General features: G+C 50.7%; 1 protein-coding gene across 1 annotated transcript in view; it reads right to left on the bottom strand.

The window, feature by feature from the left end:
- The window catches only part of TDG (thymine DNA glycosylase), a 213,212-nt gene that overhangs the window by 4,066 nt on the left and 186,975 nt on the right, over positions 1 to 22,171 (bottom strand). Inside the window, exon 9 of the mRNA XM_078674931.1 lies at positions 4,635 to 4,766. Coding sequence (XP_078531057.1) covers positions 4,635 to 4,766 — 132 coding nt within the window. The remainder of the gene's footprint in view (positions 1 to 4,634; positions 4,767 to 22,171) is intronic.

Raw genomic sequence — 22,171 nt, 5'->3', positions numbered from 1 at the left:
CAGCAAGATCCATGGGAGCATTGCAGTTCAGAGGGAACAAGAGGGGCACCCCGTCACGGAGGCCCGGCGGAAGAGGCGGAAACCAGCCAGGTACATCACACCAGGCTTTCCAGCAAACGCACCAGGCAGACTCGCAGGGTCAGCAGGGCCATCAGAAACAGCCCTGGCAGTACCAACAAAGAGGCCAGTCCTTTCGAGGGAGAAATGGACGGGGACAAAATAGAAGAGGGGGCCAGCAGCCCACCTCCAAGTGACTTCAAAAAAATCCGTGTGCCCACCCACAAAAAAGATCCCAGGGGGCAGCACGTACAGATGGGTCAAGACAAACTAGACACCTACGACCACAGGACACCAGTGGGAGGAAGATTAAGATTCCACCTCCAGGAGTGGAGAGGAATCACATCAGACAAATGGATCCTCAACATTATCCAATTCGGATACTGCATAGAGTTGGAGGCGAGGCCAACAAACAGAAAACCAAGAAGAAAGCCGCTAGCAAGCAAGCAGCTGCAGTGCCTTCAGGAAGAAGCAAAAGAACTCCTGCAGAAGCAGGCCATAGAAAGGGTACCCTTCAAGGAAAGAAACACAGGAGTATACTCAACATACTTCCTGGTACCAAAAGTAGACGAGACAATGAGGCCCATTCTCGATTTACGGTTCGTGAACAAATTCATAAGAACGCAAAAATTCAAAATGACCTCCCTGCAAGAGGTGCTCCCACAGTTGCAGACCGGGGACTTCATGGTCACTATAGACCTCAAAGACGCATACCTGCACATCCCAATGAACAGGAAGCACAAGCACATGCTCAGGTTCACCGTCGGAGAAAGCCACTACCAGTTCACGACACTGGCCTTCGGTCTAAAATCGGCACCAAGAGTTTTCACAAAGTGCCTCGCAGCAGTCGCAGCGCACCTAAGAAGGCAGGGAATACATGTATACCCTTACCTGGACGACTGGCTGGTGAAAGCAAACTCATACCAGAAATGCAAGCTGCACGCACATACAGTGACCAGCACGCTCATAAACCTGGGGTTCTCCATCCATTGGAAGAAATCATCAATGGAGCCGGAACAAGTGAAGATCTTCCTGGGAGCACAGATCAACACCTTACAGGGCAAGGTGTTCCCCAGCGAGAAGAGGGCGAGGGCGCTGGTGAAGGAAACTCGCCTCTACCGGAAGGGACAAGCTCGGACAGTGAGGACGGCGAGCAAGATCATGGGGATGATGGCATCATGCATCCACCTGGTACCGAATGTACGACTCCACATGAGACCCATTCAAGAATGGCTACAGGAGCAATGGTCACAAGCTACAGGCAGTTGGGAGGATCTAGTGGTTGTAACGCACGCAGTGCAGAAGGAGATGACATGGTGGACCATGGAGAACATAGCAAGGGGAAAGCCTCTAACGCCCCCAACGCCAACAGTGACCATCACCACAGACGCATCCCTGAAGGGATGGGGCGCTCACATGGAGGAGCTCAAGGTGAGGGGACTGTGGACACCGACGGATGCCACAAAGCACATCAATTACTTAGAATTGAAGACAATCTTCCTTGCACTGAAGGCCTTTCAAACAAGACTGTACAAGCACAGGGTATTGATACAAACAGACAACACCACTGCGATGTTCTACATCAACAAGCAGGGGGGCACACAGTCCGCACCGCTTTCAACGCTGGCGCAGGAGATATGGAGATGGGCCATCCCTCTCAAGATAGACCTGCTAGCCATACACCTACCAGGGAAGGACAACATACAAGCCGATTGGCTCAGCAGGCAGACATCGGCATCCCACGAGTGGGAGCTCAATGCTCAGGAGACAAGATACCTGTTCGACAGGTGGGGGACACCATCGGTGGACCTGTTTGCCACACGCCAGAATGCAAAATGCCAAAACTTCGCATCCAGGCAGCCCGAGGAGGGGACACTGGGGAATGCCCTATGGATAGATTGGTCAAGGACATTTGCCTACGCCTTTCCCCCGATACCACTGATGCACAGAGTACTGAGCAAGTGCAGAGCGAGCAACATGACACTGATACTGGTCGCACCGCAGTGGGCGAGGCAGACCTGGTACTCGCAGATCATGGAGATGACACAGTGTGCACCCCACAGATTCAGCAGGAGGAAAGATCTACTGTCCATGCAGAACGGAGAGGTACTGCATCCAGAGCCAGAGAGCATGAGCCTAGTAGCGTGGCTCCTGAGGACATAGAGTTCGCACATTTGAGACTACCAGAAAGCACCCTGAGGGTACTTCGGGAGGCACGAAGGCCCAGCACTCGAAAGTGCTACGTTGCGAAATGGAAAAGATTCACAATATGGTGCAGACAGGAAAGACTCCACAATAAGATGAAGAGGGACTCCACAGTGCTAAGGTACCTGACGCACTTACTGGAGAAGAACCTTAGCTCATCCTCGTTAAGAGTTCACTTGGCAGCGATAGTAGCCTACACAAGGGGAGAAACGTGCAGGAGCTTCTTCACATCACAGGTGGTGAAGAGATTCCTAGAAGGAGCGAAAAGGATCGCACCACCCAAGCGGGTGCCGCCACCTGCATGGAACTTGAACACAGTCCTAACGGAACTCATGAAAGAGCCCTTTGAACCACTTCACAAGGCCTCCCTAAAGATGCTAACTATGAAAACAGCCTTCCTGGTTGCGATAACGTCCTTACGCAGAGTAAGCGAGCTTCAAGCGCTGACGCTACAAGAACCATACATACAAATACACAACGATAGAGTTGTGATGAGGACTGACCCACACTTCATGCCGAAGGTGGTATCCAATTTTCACATGAACCAGTCTATACAGATACCGAGTTTTTTCCAAAAACCCACAACCAGCGCAGAGAGAGCTCTGCACACCCTGGACGCCAGAAGGGCAGTCATGCACTACATTGAAAGGACAAAGGGGCACAGGAAAACGAAACAGTTTTTTGTGTCCTTCGCAAACAGCTTCATGGGCAAAGCAGTAACCAAAAGGACCATTGCACGATGGATCGCACAAACAATCCAACTCTGCCACAAACGGGCAGGACAGGAACTGGCTGAGGGGACACGTGCCCACTCCACCAGGAAGAAGGGCGCTACAATAGCCTTCCTGGCTAACACACCCATAGAGGACATATGCCTGGCGGCAACATGGGCTTCGGTGCACACGTTCACGAAGCACTACTGTGTGGACATACAAATGAACAAGGAAGCTCAAGTGGGACAGAAGGTGCTACAGCACATATTCAACACCCAACGCTCATCTTCCACCCAGCCGCCACAGAGATGAGAAACCGCTACAAAATCTATGCACAGCATAGTGAATCCAGAAAGATTCACGCTGCAAAACGAATAGTTTTCTTACCTGTCGGTGTAGTTTTGCAGCTTGAAGATCTTTCTGGATTCACTAGCGAACCCACCCACCTCCGCCAGAAAGATGAGGCTGGAGAGAGAAGAGGTGGTTAACTAAAGAATAGACTTTGAAAATACAAAGCGGTAAATACAAACTAAGAAGAACATTGCCATTACTTCGGAAACGAAAGAAACACGGAAAAAAAGAACCCGAAGATGGCGCCCAAGAGTGGGAGCTTCCGCAGGAAGCATGCCGACGTCACCGGAAATACACCCAAAGGGGGTGTGACGCCGACGCCCACCTGGGCAAAGAGAAAAAAAAAAAAAAAACAAAGAAAAGACTACGAATCCGGACCCAACCACAAGACCGCGGAATAATGCACAGCATAGTGAATCCAGAAAGATCTTCAAGCTGCAAAACTACACCGACAGGTAAGAAAACTATTCGTTCTAAGTGGGTCTGTAAATGAGTCTGATATTTCCCCAATCCCAGGGATACCGATACAGGGTTGCGTAAATTGCGGCCCATTACAAGTTGGTCTTTGGGGATCCACTAAGAAAAGAAGAATTACTAAAAAAAGTAGGGATCAGATCGATCATCTGTGATTAGAAATATGTTCAGATTGGAAGCAGTCAGAGCGAGTGTCCTCCACATTCCCAATGCAAGCGGCGCACGATTCGCATTTATGTATTTTTTTTTTACCACCGAAGATAGATCAGATAATGCACCCCTCCCCACAATTGCAGAGAGCACCTCAATATTTAAAACGATGCTGGTCCATGCCAGGGCAGTTTAGGAATTTCAATGTCACTTTCGCATACCCTCGGTTTTTCCCAGGTACATTTGCTTGGATCGGAGATTCTCTCGTGAATGGTCTTGAGATTTAATCCATACATTATTTTCACAACCATTTTAGGCACACAAGAAGGCGGGCATGAATCTGAAAAGCAGCCTCTTGAGGCAGGACTCCAAAGTACCACACTCTACTCATCGGTAAGAAGTTTCTAAAGATGAGTGAGATGGGAAGACTAGATAGTTTGTGCTGTTATTAGACCTCTTCTTAAGCACTGCACCTGTTCCGTGGCCATGCCTCATTGTTTAACCACCTTTAGCATACCAGAAGTCACTGAGCAGTGGCCAATATTACTATTCAGTTTTAAAGGTGTGAGCAGAATTATCAATGTTGGACTGTCTCAGGGGTGCTGAGAAACATAAAGAACAATATGCAGAAGAATGTCGCAAAAATAAAACATACGTTTATGAAAAATAGACCTACTAATTTACCTGTTTCGTTGGAAGAGAAATTGCACAGTTCGCTTCCACCAGCTGGCATTGTTTCGCTATAAGGGCCCTCATTTGCGCCCTCGTAACCCGGATCGTGCTTCTCCTCTTTCACAGCTTGCCTCCTTGCATCCTCTGAAAAAGAGAAGTACAGTAATGGGACAGGCGCACACATCTGGGAGATCTAACCAAAAGGGACAGGGTCAAATAATACTTAAAACAAGACGGATCCCTTTTGTACCAGACACACTCTTTGTCAATGCTAATCAACAATGTATATCTTTTAAAAGGAGTTCCATCTTATACTTGCATGCACTTATACTTTTTAAACATCGAACACAGTTTTCAGCAAAGATGTATATTTTAATCAAGATGAATAGCAAACCTTCGCAACTACAAAGGTAAAAAATACTGTGTACAATATTTCATCACACAAATGTGGTTAAAAATTGTTTTGTTTTTTAAACCAACATTAATCTTCTGTAAAAATATCTTCCCAAATACATCTCAATGTTGTCTAAAATAAATTTCTTTGTTTAAAAAAAAAAGAGGAGAATAGCTCTAATCTACCCAACCACAAAAGTATCCATCACTATCATCTTGCGATATTAATAAATCTCATCACATGGTGTCGACACAGTGTTTCAGTTGTTTTACGTTGGTTCACCCCACCTTCTTCATGACATATTTAAAACCTGTATTTATCTTAAAACCAAGAGTTATCTCCTCATGCTTATCCATTATGGTTCTCAAATCTGTTATCTGTCAGTTTCACTATTCTTGATTTCAAAGAGTGTTCCTACACTTCTAATCTACATCTATTTAACAACAACTGTCTTGAGCGGTATGCCCTCTCGCTCTCTTTCTTATGTGCTTAAAAGCATGTCATGGGGTCACACCTCAATTTGTGAATATTGAAACACCGTGGATAAACCGTCCTCTTGGTCTTGTTTCCCCTTCACTCTTCCAATAATGTGTCTTATCAATCAAACACAAGGTTGCTATTTATCCTTCTCCTTCGTTGTCTTTGCCTTCTTTTTAGCCCTGTCTCTGCGTTCGTTTGGTCACAGGACAAAAACAACAAAACTTCTGTCAACTTAGCTAGTAGTGGGTAAATGTATCGGAAACGCATCAAGCCACAAATGTTTCCCATCGACTGGCGTCCACTGATTTTATGGGCGGGATGCCTTGCGGCCAAGTTGAAATCAATGATCTCAGGAGGAAGGTTGAAAACTGTAAACTGCAGATGCTCGATCTACAAGCATGGAGATGCAAACTGTGCAGAATTGGGTGTAGTAAACCTGCCCTGCTGCTTCGACAGAAGATCCTCCAGAAGTGGTGGCTTTATCAGAGGACAGATGCTCATGCTCAAAACTTTTTAATACCACAGTCTACCTGCCCAAACTGGTGACACCACGATGATTTTAGGCCCAATCTTTCCTGGACCACCTTCTCAGTTCTCATGGCTGGAGAAGTGGCAGTAAGAAAGGTTACAGGAGCCCCAAGCTCCAAACTCGATGAAGGCACCTTCAAGAGAGCTGCCTTGGAAACTCCAATGTGCACAAATACTGACACTGCATGCTCTCGGATGTGGTGGAATTTCCCCACGGATGAAAGACGCGACGCCCTGCACCACCAATGAATGCAAATGCCAATCCAGATCTGCTATGCCTCAGCAGCGGAGTCTGTCCGCCCTGGTGTTTAAAGAAACTGCCAGGTGGTTTACCACAAGAGAACTTCCTTGTCGGTCTAGCTTCTTTCAGATGCACAGAGCCTCCTGATACACAGCTCCTGACCCCACCCTGCCCTGTTTGTTGCAGTACCACATGGTGGTGGTTTTGACCGTAAGTACCTGCAGCAGCCTTTCTCTGATGCGAGGCAGGAAGGCCTTCAGTGCAAGTGAATTGTCCTGAACTCCAAAACACTGATGTAGTGTAGAGTTTTCGTCCGAGGCCTCTGATCTCCACCTCTCCCAGATAGCCTCAACAACCCAGAAGCGGTGATAGAGCGGTCTGACTCAATATTTGTCCAGTAGCCACCACTGAAGATCTTTTGCAGTCTTCTCCTAAATCTGGATACAATCCAACAGATTCCCCTGGTGTTGTGCCCACTGGGACTTGAGGTCCCACTGCAGAGCCCACATATGCCATCTGGTATATTTGACCACAAGATGCAGGAGGCCAAAAATCCCAAAAGCCTCAGAGTGATCGGCACTAAGATCCAGGACAGATGCTGAAACATGGAGGATCAGAGCCCGAATGTCCAGGACTCTCTGCTCTAAAGGAAAAGCAATAAAACAATACTATATTCAGAATAACTCCAATGGACGGCAGAGGCCACAGAGAAGTCCGGTGTAACTTTGGCACATTGACAGAAATCCACAATAATGTTAATAGGTTTGCCACCATCTAGAGGTTTTTGACAACTTTCTGGGGGACGGTCAGCGTTTAGCAGCCAGTGGCCCAGATAGCTTAAGACTGGTACCCCTGCCTACTGCCTTCACATTCATGAACAACCAAGGGGCATTGGTGAGGTAGATATGTGAACATAGGTGTCCTCCAAGTACAACAGCACCATCCAGTCTCGAAAATGTCCTACTGCAGGAAAGCACTGAGAGGGCAAAATCTAAAATAGAATGAAGGCCTCTGCCCTCTTCGGCACAAAGTAGCAGGAGTAACACCCAGCTCCTACTTCTGAGGTTAGAACTCACTCAATGGCCCTTTTGATCAAAAGGGCCTTCACTTCCTGCTGCGAGACAAACTGGTGGTCTTCCATCGGTCACCCTGCTGGTGGTGGAAGGCGCGGTGGGGAACAAAGAACTGGAGAGCATAACCCTAACGTACAATCTGGAGGACTCACTTGTGATGACCTGCCGTCCCTGAAGGAAGTATCAGATCCTGCCTCCGAAGGGGGGCTGTGCGCCGGCTAGAACACACTGAAGCGGTTTTGCAGCTGCTAATGCAGATGGGGCAGTTGACTGAACAGCAAGTTGTTCCTGTTCTCCTGGGCACTGTTCTTGAGAACTGAGGCCTCGCCTTGAAATGGCTGAAAGGCCTGCTGTGCTGGGGGAGGGGTCCGATGCTGGCAAAACGGAAAATCCAGACCATAGGCTCAGAGAGGGGGACATTGCTGGACGACCTTTCTGGTCTTAGCGGGTGACATTTTCCCTTGCACATTAAAACTATTGAAAAAAAAATAATAATAATAATGAAAAGGAGGTTTTTAAGACTAAGCAGAAGCACTGTAGCCACATCTGAAGGCACAAAAATAAAGGAACTGACATCCACGTGCATGAGTGGCACTTATATGTGGCTCTGCTCGTCACTTCTAGAGTAGAATTAAGTTGACACGGAGCCGCACAATACCACCTACTGACGGGCAGGATTTGTGCTTCAAAGTTTCCGGATGCAGTTCAACGCCTGTGGAATATTCAAAAGATGAGGAATTTGCGGTTAGAAGTATCCATCGGAAAAGGTTTCCATGGGAATGTGAAAGCCTCTGCAACAAGGCAGTTATATAGCTAACAGTTAGTACCTTCCACCCATCCCAACTTACTATGTTTCAACACACCGCAGGTATGCCATTAAAAGCTAATCTTTCTCTCACTTTGCACACTGCTGCCCTAAAAACAAGAACACTGAACATGTTCTAACATATTTATCTGTGTCCCTTCTCGTGGTCCACTCTTCATGTAGATGCAAGTGACTGATTGGTATTTCCTTAGAATTACTACTCTGAAGCTATACTCCCTCCCAATCTGGGAACGTTTTGGATAAAGAGGCCCCCAGCAACCATTATAAAGGATCTTAAATGTCACTTAGACTAGGAATCTACAATAACAATTTGTATATATATATCTATCTCTCTAGATCTCTTGCTCTCTATCTCTATACATATATATAGTGAGAAAGAAAGCACAAGACCTAATACTGCATTATCGAGCAAATAATAAACGTTAGTAATGCTAAATTTACACACAGTACTGGATGTAAAATTCAATAATTTCAATTCGAGCACATCCATATTTTTGCCAACAGCTGTTCGAGCTTGGTGTCCCCAACATAGCACAGAAATGCAAGTGAGTTATCTAGCATCGCATGCAGAACATTAATAATGATTTTGGAAACATCTTGCACGTTTTCAAACGTCAACATACAACAAAGATGTGATCACATACGAAAGGAAACGCCACAACTACACCTTGGCAAGGGGGCGTGGCTTGAGCACCATCGAGCATGGACGCGTGAGCTGAGGGCTCCGTGTCGGCCTCGATAATTATCCTGTTTTAGAGACCCCCATGGTGGTGTTCGCGGCTCCAGAGGGGGCCCCCCAGGGATGAGATACTTTGTGTTTTCCAACGAGGGGTGCCAGCGGCTGCTCGCTCGCTGGTGGCTGCCGCTTCACCCGGAGGGGACCGGCCATTTTGATTGCAGCCTGCGGAGGACCGGATATCCCCGGCCTCGGGCACTTGGGAGGCCGCCAGCGGAGAGCGGCCCCCTACCGACGGCGGAGCTTGGCGCCAAGGTGGAACGTGGAGGGAGGCCGCCTGGAGAGTGAACTTGCCGTCGGAGGCGGACGGGGCTGTGCGTCCGATGCCCGCTCGAGAAGTGCCCGGAGCACCGAGGGCTGCTGGCGACGTAGCAGAGGCGAGGCGTGTAGGACGGCCCAGGAGTTGCCGGCCCGGGTGACGGCTGACCACGCGGAAGGGAGCTGGAGACTGCGGCCAGCGGTGCGTGCTACAGCGCTGGTGCCCTAACAGTGGGGACAGACATCGTAGCCCACGGGGGCCCTCCTGGCCTCGGTGGGTGGCCGTGCGCGGCCCTGGTGTGGCAGGTAGGCCGCAGGCTGGAGAGGACTGGGCGAGCGGCTGCGGGGGCAATTAGACTGTGTGCACGCTGCGGGGACCTGAACTGGAGATACCCTCCTGGCCCCCCACCCCCTACACGCCGGGATAGAGGGGGACCTGGCCCACAGTAAGGCAGAACCGAGGGGAGAAGCCTCACCTGACATTGGCGGCCCGGCTCCCGGAGGGATGGGAGGGACGAGGATGCCCTGAAGGGCAGGTGGCGGACATTCCTCAGCTTGAAGGTGGTGTGGTGGGGGCTCCTTTCCCCCTCTTGGCTTCTGTGACGCCGTTGCAGGACTCGACGCGGCCCGGCAGCATTGAGGCTGATGAAACCGCCTGGTGGGGGACAGGAGACCTTGGAGAGGATGGCCTCGACACAGCTGGCATAGTTGTTGGAGGAACTGTGGCGGTGCCGGAGAGCGGATCGCCTGGTCTGCGACAGGAGCGGTTGCAGCGGACAGGGAACCAGCGCATCTGAGAGGAACTAACTCTTGGTGACTCCCGGGACGGCAACCGGTGGAGTCGCATTTCTGGCAGGCGGCGACTGGCAAATCTGGCTTCCTCCCTGCAAGCGCCGTGATCCTGAGGCTGCTGCTGATTTATTTTATGCTGCTGACTAGCGCGAGCATAGCGCTTTTTAATGCGAAAATAAATAATTAATTTTTAATTCACTCCGTGGGTTCCGCTTCTCGCTGGGGTTGTGTTAGGACATACCCGCACCTTAATAGGAGATTACACCGCTGTTGAGCGGGTCTTTAGCTGCTTCTTGGGGCGGGAGCCATCTTGGGGGAGGAAGTGCCGCTTTGGGACGCCATTGTGGTTGACAGCCTAGTTGCTGCCTTGCGAAGTCGCACGCTGGAGGCTACTTAAGCTGATCAGTTCAGGGCTTCTCCCTGTTAGGCAAGCGCCGTGATCCTGAGGCTGCTGCTGATTTATTTTATGCTGCTGACTAGTGCGAGCATAGCGCTTTTTAATGCGAAAATAAATAATTAATTTTTAATTCACTCCGTGGGTTCCGCTTCTCGCTGGGGTTGTGTTAGGACATACCCGCACCTTAATAGGAGATTACACCGCTGTTGAGCGGGTCTTTAGCTGCTTCTTGGGGCGGGAGCCATCTTGGGGGAGGAAGTGCCGCTTTGGGACACCATTGTGGTTGACAGCCTAGTTGCTGCCTTGCGAAGTCGCACGCTGGAGGCTACTTAATCCTGCCCTCATGCAAGCGCGCAGCGTGGGCGCGCCGGAGGCTCGCCAGAGGCAAGCCCATCTGTGACCTGACGGGGCCCGGGGCCATGACCCCTGGTCCGCATTTTATATACACTAGAGGTGAGTTGGAGGCCCTGGACTTTGGAAATACCGCTATCAGCCCAGAATGTTTCGCCTTTCTTGTTCGGGAGGGACTCCTTATGGCCCCTACCTCCCATGCTGGTCGGAAGGATATGGGCAAGGTCCAAAGCTTACGCTACGGCCTACTTAATACACGTTCCCTGCAACGACATAATTTAGAGGTTTTTACCCTTCTAGAAGGAGGTGAATTAGACCTTTTGGGACTAACCGAAACATGGCTAGAAGATTCCTCTACGCCGGATCTCGTTGCTTCTCTGCCACCCGATTTTTCGGCACTTTTCTATAATAGAACTGGAGCGAAGAGGGGGGGAGGTGTTGCCGTCCTTTATAACTCACGTCTGTTGGTCGAAAGGTTTTTGACGGAAAATTTAGCGGGGGCTGAAGTGATGGGTGTCAAGATGAATTTAGGGACTGATTGTCTGGTTATCTTGCTAGTCTACCGCCCTCCGTGGACTTCGCCTGAATTCCCTGATTTGTTTATAAGACTGGCCCAGGACATTCGCTCAAGATATGATAAGGTAGTGATTATGGGTGATCTCAACTACCATTGGGAGAAGGCCCCGAAAGATGGCCAGGCGCTACAGATCGAGGAGGCGTTAACCTCACTGGATCTGTTCCAACAAGTAAGGGGTCCAACCCATTCCAAGGGACACACCTTGGACCTGGTGTGGTCAACAGTTCCTGTTCAGGACATGGCAACGGCCCAGCCATGTGTATGGTCCGATCACCATTTGGTGAGAGGTAAGCTATTGGTGGACAGACAGAGAACAACAATTAAAGGAGGGTGGAAGGCAGTTAGGAAGTGGAACAAAATCGATGGTGACAAAATGCTACATCTACTTCGCACCAATCCCCCTTCCAACAATTGCCCCCATAACCCAGAGGTTCTCTGTGAGGTACTCATGGATAAACTCCGGAAGGCCATGGACAAAGTAGCGCCGATTTGTAGGGTGAACCTAGTGGATAGGAAACGAGGGGCCCCATGGTATAACGATTCACTCAGAGTAAAGAAACGTGGGCTACGTAAGCTGGAAAGAATATGGCGTAAAAATTATAGTCCTGATTCTCGGAGCAGTTACACACTGGCTCTCGCGAGCTATAAGCAAGCGATTATAGCCAGGAAGTCCGAGTTCTATGAGGAGAGGATCTCTACAGCTACGAATCCTCAGAAAGAAGTCTTCCGAGTCCTTACGGAGCTCAGGAAGAATAAGGAACAGTCTCCGGACTTTAGTCAGGAGGACTGTCAGAAATTCCAGGATTTTTTTACCAACAAAATCATCGACTTGGTCACTGAAATAGTGGCAACCCCGCAAATTGACTGTCCACCGGTGGCCATTCCAGCTAGAATGCCAGTTACAGCTGTGCTCTCCACTCTACCCTTGATTACAAAGGATAGGTTAGTCCCTCTCTTGGGGCGGGTCAAGTCGGGCTCCAGGTTGGATCCATGTCCACCTGAAGTGTTTAAACTCGCGCTCCCTGGTATAGAGGAAGAGGTGCTGAGTCTTTTGAACCTTTCTCTACAAATTGGACAAGTGCCCTCCTCTTTTAAGGAAGCCCGTTTGATTCCATTGCTAAAAAAAACGGGGGCGGATACGAAATGTCTGAAAAATTTCAGACCAATTTCCCAGTTACCGTTCCTGGCGAAGGTACTGCAGCAGCACGTCCTCACCACGCTATCGGAACACCTGGAAAACAACATGCTGCTAGAGCCGAACCAAGCAGGCTTCCGTGCTAATCATAGCACGGAGCTGGTGATGTTGTCAATCGTAGATGAGCTTAGGAACAGAGCAGACAAGAAAATCCCGGGGGCCCTGGTGCTGCTGGACCTCTCCGCGGCATTTGATACCGTGTGTCATGAACAATATTTGTCGCGGATGAGGGATTTCGGCATTCAGGGCTCAGCATTGGCATGGTTCACTTCCTTCCTTCAAGGGAGGATGCAGAGAGTGCAATTAGGTGACATGCTTTCTACCGCAACCTCGATCACTTGCGGAGTTCCACAGGGGTCTGCTCTGTCTCCCCTAATGTTCAACTTATATCTGCAGCCTTTGATTCTAATGCTTAATCAAATGGACTGTCAGGTATATAACTACGCTGATGACACTCAGATTATCATCCAATTGGATGATAGCCAGAATGCTTTTGTTAGATTGCAAAACATTCTGAGAAGCACAGCTAACTGGATGTCCAGTAACTCCCTAAAAATCAACCCGGACAAAACCGAGGTGCTGCCAATCACCATCGCGGGCAACCCTTGGTGTGATCGTTTCTGGCCTGGGGAGTTGGGTGTGCCTCCGGAACCGGCAGAGGTGGTTAAGAGCCTGGGCATCCAGGTGGACAGTAAGTTGTCCATGAAAAAGCAAGTCATAGCTGTGGTGGGCAGTTGTATCGGCCTTCTCCGACAACTCAGAAAAGTTTCCTCGCTGCTCTCTTTTTCCACACTAAGGAGTGCGGTCTCTGCAATGATTCTAGCCAGGTTGGACTATGGCAATTCGTTGTACATAGGACTTCCACAGAGTCTTCTAAACAGAATGCAGACGGTTATGAATGATGCCGCTAGGCTCATTTTCAAGAAACCGAGGAACACCCGGGCATCCCCCCTCCTGCGGGAACTTCATTGGTTGCCAGTTAATCGGAGGCTGATGTTCAAGGGGCTCTGCATTGTCCACAAAGCTCTCTATGGAAGGGCACCTACCTATTTGAAATCACGCCTGACCCTTTATAAACCTGGGAGGGTGCTCAGATCTGCTGATTCCATCTATTTTGTTCAACCGCGCTGCAGACTGACCACGGTGGGTGGGCGTGCTTTTTCACATACTCTGCCAGCCATGTGGAACAAATTACCGCTGGAACTTCGTAATGAGACAAACCTAATGCCCTTCCGTAAGAAATTAAAAACTGTGCTTTTCCAGCAAGCGTGGGACGGCTGCTAATCGGAATCTGATGCATCCTCTTGATTGTTTAGCTGACCCTAACAAAGCGCTTAGAGACCTCTGGGTTATAGTGCGCTATATAAATCACAATAAATAAATAAATACACCCGGCGGACCGAGGGGCCATCCTGCAGTGTTGCAGATCATCAGGGAGCGTGGAGGTGGTGGGGGGGCTGATACACGTATCTTAACCCCCAGAGAATACAGCTGGAGACACCTGCCCCTCTCTCTCTCTGTGACAACGACCCGCTATTGGGGATGAACCATGGGGAAACCGCAAAGGCAACTGGGGGTGGCACCACCTGGCCATGCTGAGGACTCCCTTGAGAGCCAGGAACAGGGCTCGACCGGAAGCTCGGCAGCGGGGCTGCAGTAACAGCAGACGGACCAGATCCTCCGAGCCATATCGGACACGAAAGAGGCACTGCGCCACGACATAGCGCAGGTGTCGACGAACCTGGGACTATTGCGGGCAGATCACGGCAAGCTGGCAGATCGTGTCAAAAACACGGAACTGGTACTGGAAAGGCTGGAACCTGCTCAAAAGTCGACGGCTGCAGCGGTGGGTGACCTATTGCTCAGAGTACAGCAGTTGGAGAAGAGGGCCGAAGATGCGGAAGGGCGCAACAGGCGCAATAACATACGGGTGGTGGGCCTGCCTGAAAAAAATCGAGGGGGACAACATGGTCTCCTATCTAGAAGCATGGCTGTGTGATGTGGTCGCCCCCGAGGGCCTGACGCAGTTCTATACGCTAGAGAGGGCCCACCATGTGCCGGTCCGTCCTCCGGCGCTGGGACGTCCCACGCGCCCGGTGGTCGCACGCCTGCTACACTACAAGGACCGTGACATTATAATACAGAATGCCCGGACTTCTGGTCCATATTGAGTGGACAATGCCTCGGTCTCTCTGTATCCTGATTACTCTCAGGAGGTCCAGCGGAGCCGCTTTTCCTTCTTGGCAGTCAAACTGGCCCTTCGTGAGGAGGGCATACAGTATTCTCTTTTATTTCCGGCACGCTTTAAAGTGATGGTGGACGGGAAGGCAACCTTTTTTGACACCGGAGGACGCCTGGCTCTGGCTGGAGAGATATCGGGCGGGAACGGACGGTGCTGGAAAGTGGGAAAGGACGGGTGAGACTCAAGGGAAATCTCGCAGGGGTCGGCGTAACAGGAAACGCATGCTGAACAGTCACCATCGACTTTGCAGACGGAGCTGGAGAGACAGGCGGCATTACCGGGGCCAAATTCGGCTGCGCTGGTGGATTCAGGTTCCCAGCAGGGTTCGGAGGAGCTGGTATCGGAGGGCTCTGAGGAGGAGTCTGGAAACCTGCCTCAGGTTACCCCTGGAACTGCTGATGGCCTACTGGACGAGTGACTATGCTTGCCACCGCTCTGTATACAGTAAGGGGGAGTGCATCTAGGGTGGTCTTATGCTAATGTAGATTACGGGCGTAACCTTGCTGGTGATGGCGGGGGGCTTGGTTTCCTGCCGGGGTGGGGGGTGGCGGAGTCCATAAGAAGGGGGCTCGCCAGGGGCGGGACACGGTTGAGAGGAGTGGGATTCCATGTATGAGGCATACCGGCACGCCGGGATGATGTGATAGTTGTCCGGTTCGGTTTGGTGCAGGGTCACCTCCTCTACCTCACATTACTTGTGAGACTCTGGTAGCTCCCAGAGTATTCCCTTTAGAGGGGATTGGGTTTGGATGGGTAGCAACGGTTTGGCGCCTGTTCTGGGGAAGGGTGGGTTGAGGGTACGTTGGGGTTATTTTGAACTTAGGGGATTGGTCAGTGTGCCCATTGGGTTGTACGGGGTTGTGCTTTGTTGTGTGCTCTCCTATATGGCGACCCGACTTGAACTAAAATGTATCACCTGGAATGTGCGGGGGCTGAACTCCATGAGGAAGCGTTATAAAGTGCATGCTTATTTAGTCCGTAGGGGGATCCAGGTGGCCTTTCTACAAGAAACACACATTGATCAGGATGAGGCACGAGCACTGCAGAGAAGATGGAGGGGACAGCTGTTTTATACTACTTATTCTGCGTTTGCTAGGGGAACTTTAATCTGGGTGCGATCAGGTGTTCCCTTCCAACCCATGGACACAGGGGTAGATTCAGAGGGGAGGTTTGTGGCGGTATTTGGTCGCCTAGATGTAAGAGATGTAACGTTTTGCAGTGTGCACGCCCCGAACTCGGAACAAACCACATTCTTTTCGAGACTTTCAGGGAGATTGGCGTCATTCTTAGCTGGCACGGTGTTCATGGGGGGAGATTTCAATTCTGTTATGGATGTAGAGATGGATCGGTCTCACCCCCCACTGGCCCAATCAGTGGTACACAGAATGGCTAGAGCGTGGCGGGAATGGCAGGAAGCATGGGGCCTTATGGATGCCTGGCGGGAGCATCATCCCACAGACAGGGATTACTCGTTCTATTCAGTTCCACATGACTTGCTTGTACGACTTGACAGTGTTTTGTGCTCCCCTGGGGACCAAGAGCTCACGCATTATAGTGAGTATCTGGCGCGGACGCTCTCTGACCACAACCCTTGCCTGATAACAGTGATCTGGTCGCGACAACGACCAGTGATTCTGACATGGCGATTGAACCCAATGGCGCTAGAAGACCCAGTATTCAGTGCGGAGGTAAGGGAGGGCATCGAACATTATTTCTTGGAAAATATAGGGACGGCGACGAGTAGAGCTCATGAGTGGGATGCCTTCAAAGCTGTGGTGAGAGAAATATGCATCTCGTCCACCACGGGGACGCGTTAGACGCTGTTAAACAAAATAGAACGGGAGGAGGTTCGCCTCCGCCAAGCGGAACAAGATAGTTACGCGAACGGGGGCGGACAGGAGGAGGTACTGGCGGCACGGGAGAAGGTGGCCATTCAGGTTGAGCGGCTTCGCTGCTTTGGCTATAAAGAATATATGGTACTTGCTCACGCTGAGAGAGATAAGGTAGGGTCGTTGTTGGCCTGGTTGGCCAACCCGGCTATCAGGGGAACCCCAATAGTGTCGCTGACTACGCCGGAAGGGGGCCTGGTCTTCTCGCAGAAAGAGATCAATGATCAATTTCTGGAATATTACACGTTGCTCTACCAAAGTAGGTTGAGGGAATTGCCCAGTGGTATTGATGATTTTCTAGAAATAGCGCACCTACCGCGATTGGAGCCAGAGCAAGGTGCCCAATTAGGAGCAGCTATTTCACTGGAATCAGGGCAGCGGTTAAACACATGGCCAGGAGAAAGACACCGGGGCGGACGGCCTCCCGGTGGAGTTTTATGCCATGTATGTAGACCTCCTCGCACCACAATTACAATCGGTGTATAGTGAAGCGTAGGAACTGGGCAGGCTGCCCCTATCCACCAGAGAAGCGATCATAGTACCACCCTCTTCTAGGTCGGCATACCGACCGCTTTCGATGCTCACGGTGGACTACAAGATTCTGAGCAGGATCTTGGCCACACGTCTCGTAGATCACATGTGCACCTTAATACGCCCAGACCAATCGGGCTTCATCCCCACCAGGAATACCGCGACGTGCATACGGCGGTGGCTACGGATTATGGGGGAAAGAGGCGAGGGGTCACCGGGAACGGCGGTGCTGTCGGTGGATATCGAAAAGACCCGTGACAGTGTGAAGTGGCCCTACCCGTTTCAGGTATTGAAGGAATTTGGCTTAGGGGATCCTTTTATACGCTGACCCGACTGTTCTATAATTCTGCCACAGCCAGAGTGTGTACGGGACGCGAAGTATCAGCGGCGTGCCGGGTGGAGAGGGGTACCCGTCAGGGTTGCTCTTTATCTCCGTTGCTGTTCGTACTGGCAATCGAACCACTGGCAGCGCATGTACGGCGGGGAAGATCCTATGAAGGTGTCTTGCTGCTTGGCGAAACTCATTCCATATCTTTATACGCGGATGACCTTCTGCTGTACCTGGCGGATGCTGGGGGCTCCGTACGGGGTGCTCGAGCGCTTCTCCAGGAGTTTGGCCACTTGTCGGGATTAAAGGTGAACTGGAATAAGACCTGCCTGTTTCCTTTGGCTCCGGACGCTCAGCAGCCTTCGATGCTAGGGGACCTGCGATGGGAGCCTGAGTGCTTACCCTATCTGGCGGTCCGCATATACCACTCTTCCTCTGACCTCTTGGAAGGAAATGTGGGCGGCGCGATGAGGGGACTTAGAGGTAGTATGGGGTTTTGGCGAGCCCTTCCTCTTTCGGTGGCTGGGAGGATAGCGCTTCTGAAGATGGTGGCACTTCCGCGGTTGCTCTACTTTTTTCGTACTTTGTCGGTGTGGATTCCCGTGTCCTTTTTCAAGACGCTTCGAGCACTGGTGATAGGTTTTATTTGGGGTTCTGGGGTTCAGGCAGAAGACGGGTAGCGTTGAACACCTTGACTAGGCCTAGAGAGGAGGAGGGGTTGGCGGTCCCGGACTTCGAGTTGTGCCACCTTGCGGCACAGCTGCAGTGGCTCACACAAGCCATAGCCCGTGAGTTTAGAGGCCCAGATGGGCCACAGGGCAGATAAGACAGACATGGGCAGCAATTCGGACTCGCGCACGGAAATGTCAGGCTCTGTCACTAGTTTGCAATTGTTCCCAAAAATTACGGCACAAGTGGCGAACAAATTCTGACAGTAGCTGTTGAAGACACCGATTGGTAACGTAGGAGGATTTAGGTGTGAGGGCGGAGGTGGGTAGACAGGGAACAGGGTACATACTCGTACAGGGTAAAATGCTGTAACCACCAACAGGTACCTAGTGAGTGCGCGTGGGCGACCACACCCCCCAGAGCGCAGGCACACTTCAGTTTAGTTGTTGCCCACGTTGGGCGCTGATGTTTGGACCCCAGGTTATTTCGATTGGGGACCTTAAGGTTAGAGAGTTTTCTGTAATGCAGGCACTTAGGACACCACACTACATATACAACACACAAATTGTACTGGGTTTGCCATATGTAATAGATGAACACTGCCATGGAGACTCCTAGCACGTATAAGATATGCACCTGGAATGTGCGAGGCATGGGATCGGTACACAAGCGGCATAGAATTCTAGCACAGCTGAAGCGGCGGCAGGCGACCATAGCATACCTCCAGGAGACCCACCTTAATAGTGCAGAAAGTACCAAACTGCATAAGAAATGGAGGGGTCAATTATTTGCCACTACATACTCCGCTTTTTCGAGGGGGGGGCGGCTATATGGCTCAAAAACTCTGTCCCCTTCAAGATGACGGAACAAAAAGTGGACCCAGAGTGTAGATATGTATTTGTACGTGGGACGTTGGATGGTTCCCCCATTGTGCTCGGCAGTATCTACGCGCCGAACACAGGTCAGTCGGCGTTTCTTGCTGCGATCAACAGGGTACTGGCTGAATGGTCGGAGTATGACTGGATAGTGGGAGGGGACTACAATGCAGTCCTAGACGTTTCCCTTGACAGGTCTCATCCCCCATTACAGGCGACGGAGAGTAGGAAACAGGCGGAAGCCCTATCACAATGGGCTGATGGATGGGGTTTGACTGATGTGTGGAGGAGCAAACACTTGCTACACGGGAATATACATTCTAATCCCCACCACACAAGCTACATACTAGGATAGATCGCATTTTCTGCTCTAGAACCTTACTGGGATCCATGGTATCTGCTGAGCATATGGGGAAGACGTTCTCCGATCACAACCCGGTAGAAATCACAATACACTGGGGTAGGATCCCGACTCCTATACCAACATGGCGCCTAACGCCGGAACTGCTGGAGGATACGGTCTTCAGATCCACGCATTATTTCGCTACGAACGCTGGCACAGCAAGCTCGAGACAGGTCGAATGGGACGCCTTTAAAGTGTCCATGCAAGGTGTCGCGATGGGTACGAAGGTGGGTATGAGGTACACAACACTGGAAAGACTTAAAGAGGTGGAGGGGCGGCTGGCAATGCTGGAGAGTGAGGCAGCAGGCACAAATGAACGATTCACACAATTGCAGGAGGCACACATCCAACACGCGGAGTTACTCGAAGAGTTGAGGTTACTGGACTATAGAGAATACACATGCAGGCAACACGCACAAGCTGAGAGGTCGGGTCCCTTGCTGGCACGACTGGTACGAAACGCACCCACATATACCCCCATATTGGAAGTGAATGACCAACGAGGGGCGCCGGTTACGACACAAATAGGCATAAACACTACATTCCAGGAATACTATGAGGAACTGTATGGGCGACACCCGCAGTTATCGGAGGAGTCATATGAGTCTTTTATGACTGACCTCAATATGCCACAGCTCGAGGCGAAACAGAAGGAGGATTTAGCACACCCCATCACAGTTGCAGAAATACAGCAGGCGATCCGCGCACAAAACCCCCGGGACCGACGGCCTACCGGCTGAGTTCTATGGGGCTTATATAGACCTGGTTGCGCCACGATTGCATGTAGTATATCAGGAGGCGCTGACATCCAACGGGCTACCACCCACGACTCTGCAGGCGCTGATAGTATCGCTTCTAAAGCCTGGTAGGGACGGGCTCCAATTAGCAAACTACAGACCGCTCTCATTGCTAAACACGGACTACAAGATCCTTAGGAAGATCTTAGCGGCGCGACTGGCTCCATATATTCCACAATTGATACATCCTGACCAATGCGGTTTCGTGCCCGGTCGGAGTACAGCGATGAACCTACGGAGGCTCAGCCAGATAATGTTCCACGAGGACGCGGCTAACGGCAAGGAGGGATGTATATCTTTAGACCTAAAGCAGGCCTTTGATTCCCTAAGGTGGGATTATATGTTCGCAACATTCAGTAAATTCGGAATACCGCCCGAGTTCATAGCATGGGTGGCGCTGTTACACACACATCCAACAGCCCGGGTATGCACTAGCAAATGTATTTCTGGTCCTCTAAATATAACGAAGGGTACTAGACAGGGCTGCCCGTTGTCACCCCTATTGTTTATATTGGCTTTAGAACCCCTCTTATATAAACTTCGGACCTCCGCACAGCATAGAGGAATACGGAGAAACACAATCACACATCTGGTGTCGGCTTATGCGGACGACATAATACTTTACCTAGGGGACGTGAGGGGCAGTCTCGACCCTATACCGGATATATTTGAGGAATTTCGGGAAATATCGGGCCTTAAGATAAACGACACCAAGTCATATGGGTATTGTTTTAACGCCTCTGAGGAGAACACACGACTGCGATCCCCCCCCCCCCCCATTGCTTCCAGATAGCGGCGACGACATTCCGATACCTAGGGTTGCAAATATACAGAGAGACGCAGGACATGCTAGACGGGAACTTGGGAAGAGCGATTACCGCACTAAAGACGCAAGTGCAATTTTGGAACACATTGCCACCGTCGGTGGCCGGAAGAGTGGCCATCTCTAAAATGGTGGTGCTACCCAGTCTCATATATTACTTTACGAACCTGCCGCTTTTGATCCCCTCTAGCACATTCAAAACACTCAACACTCAACACTATACTTACAGAACTGGTACGGGGATCGGGTAGACGACGCATTAGTCTAGCCAAACTACAGCTGCCAACTGATCAGGGTGGTATGGGAGTCCCAGATATGACAGCGTATGGTTATGCGTGCCAGCTGCAATGGCTAGCCTACTGGCTGGCGGGCCGCAACCTTCACAAACTAAACATGAACGAGACCGATAGAGCGAATGGCACCATGCACAAACTGTTGCTACCGAAGGTCAAGATCCCCAGTTCAACACCACACCTACTTAGACTTGCCATTGCCTGCTGGAGGAAAGCGGTAAAGTATACAAGCGCAACGTCCTCCTATGCACCCACAATACCCCTAATAGGGCTTCCCTTAGGAACGGGACCACTGTCAGACCGAGAACTCACAACATGGCATGATGCAGGCGTCATGCAAGTGGGAGACCTGTTTGCGGATGGCAGTATTATGACATTCGCGGACTTTCGTAGGACACATCAGACTCCGGAGGGGTTGTTTCTTTTATACGCTAGGATCAAGCACTACGTTACGTTGATCTGGGCACCGGATGGCACAGAACCACCCACGAACCCGCTGCTCATGATGCAGTATTTAATGGGGACAGGTAGCCACCCGACAAAGTGGATAACGAGCGGCATTAGAACGGGCAAGGCAATTTCGCTCCAACCCACCCGAGAACGATGGGAGGGAGACATAGGAAGGGCTCTTAGAGACAGGGAATGGGAAAGAATCTTGAAATTCCCCAAAAAGGTTTAGAGGAATCCGAAATTTTAATTTATTCAGCTAATGGTAGTGCATAGGGCGTACCTCACCCCGCATCGGTTATGCGCTATGTTCCCCGATGCCGCAGACACGTGCCCACGATGTGGGGCTGGTGACGCACGACTGATACACAAGCTATGGGACTGCCCAAAGTTAGGGTACTACT

This window comes from Lissotriton helveticus, chromosome 1_1, assembly GCF_964261635.1.
Source record: "Lissotriton helveticus chromosome 1_1, aLisHel1.1, whole genome shotgun sequence".
Lineage (NCBI taxonomy): Eukaryota > Metazoa > Chordata > Amphibia > Caudata > Salamandridae > Lissotriton > Lissotriton helveticus.
This window is presented reverse-complemented; position numbering and strand designations above follow the sequence as displayed.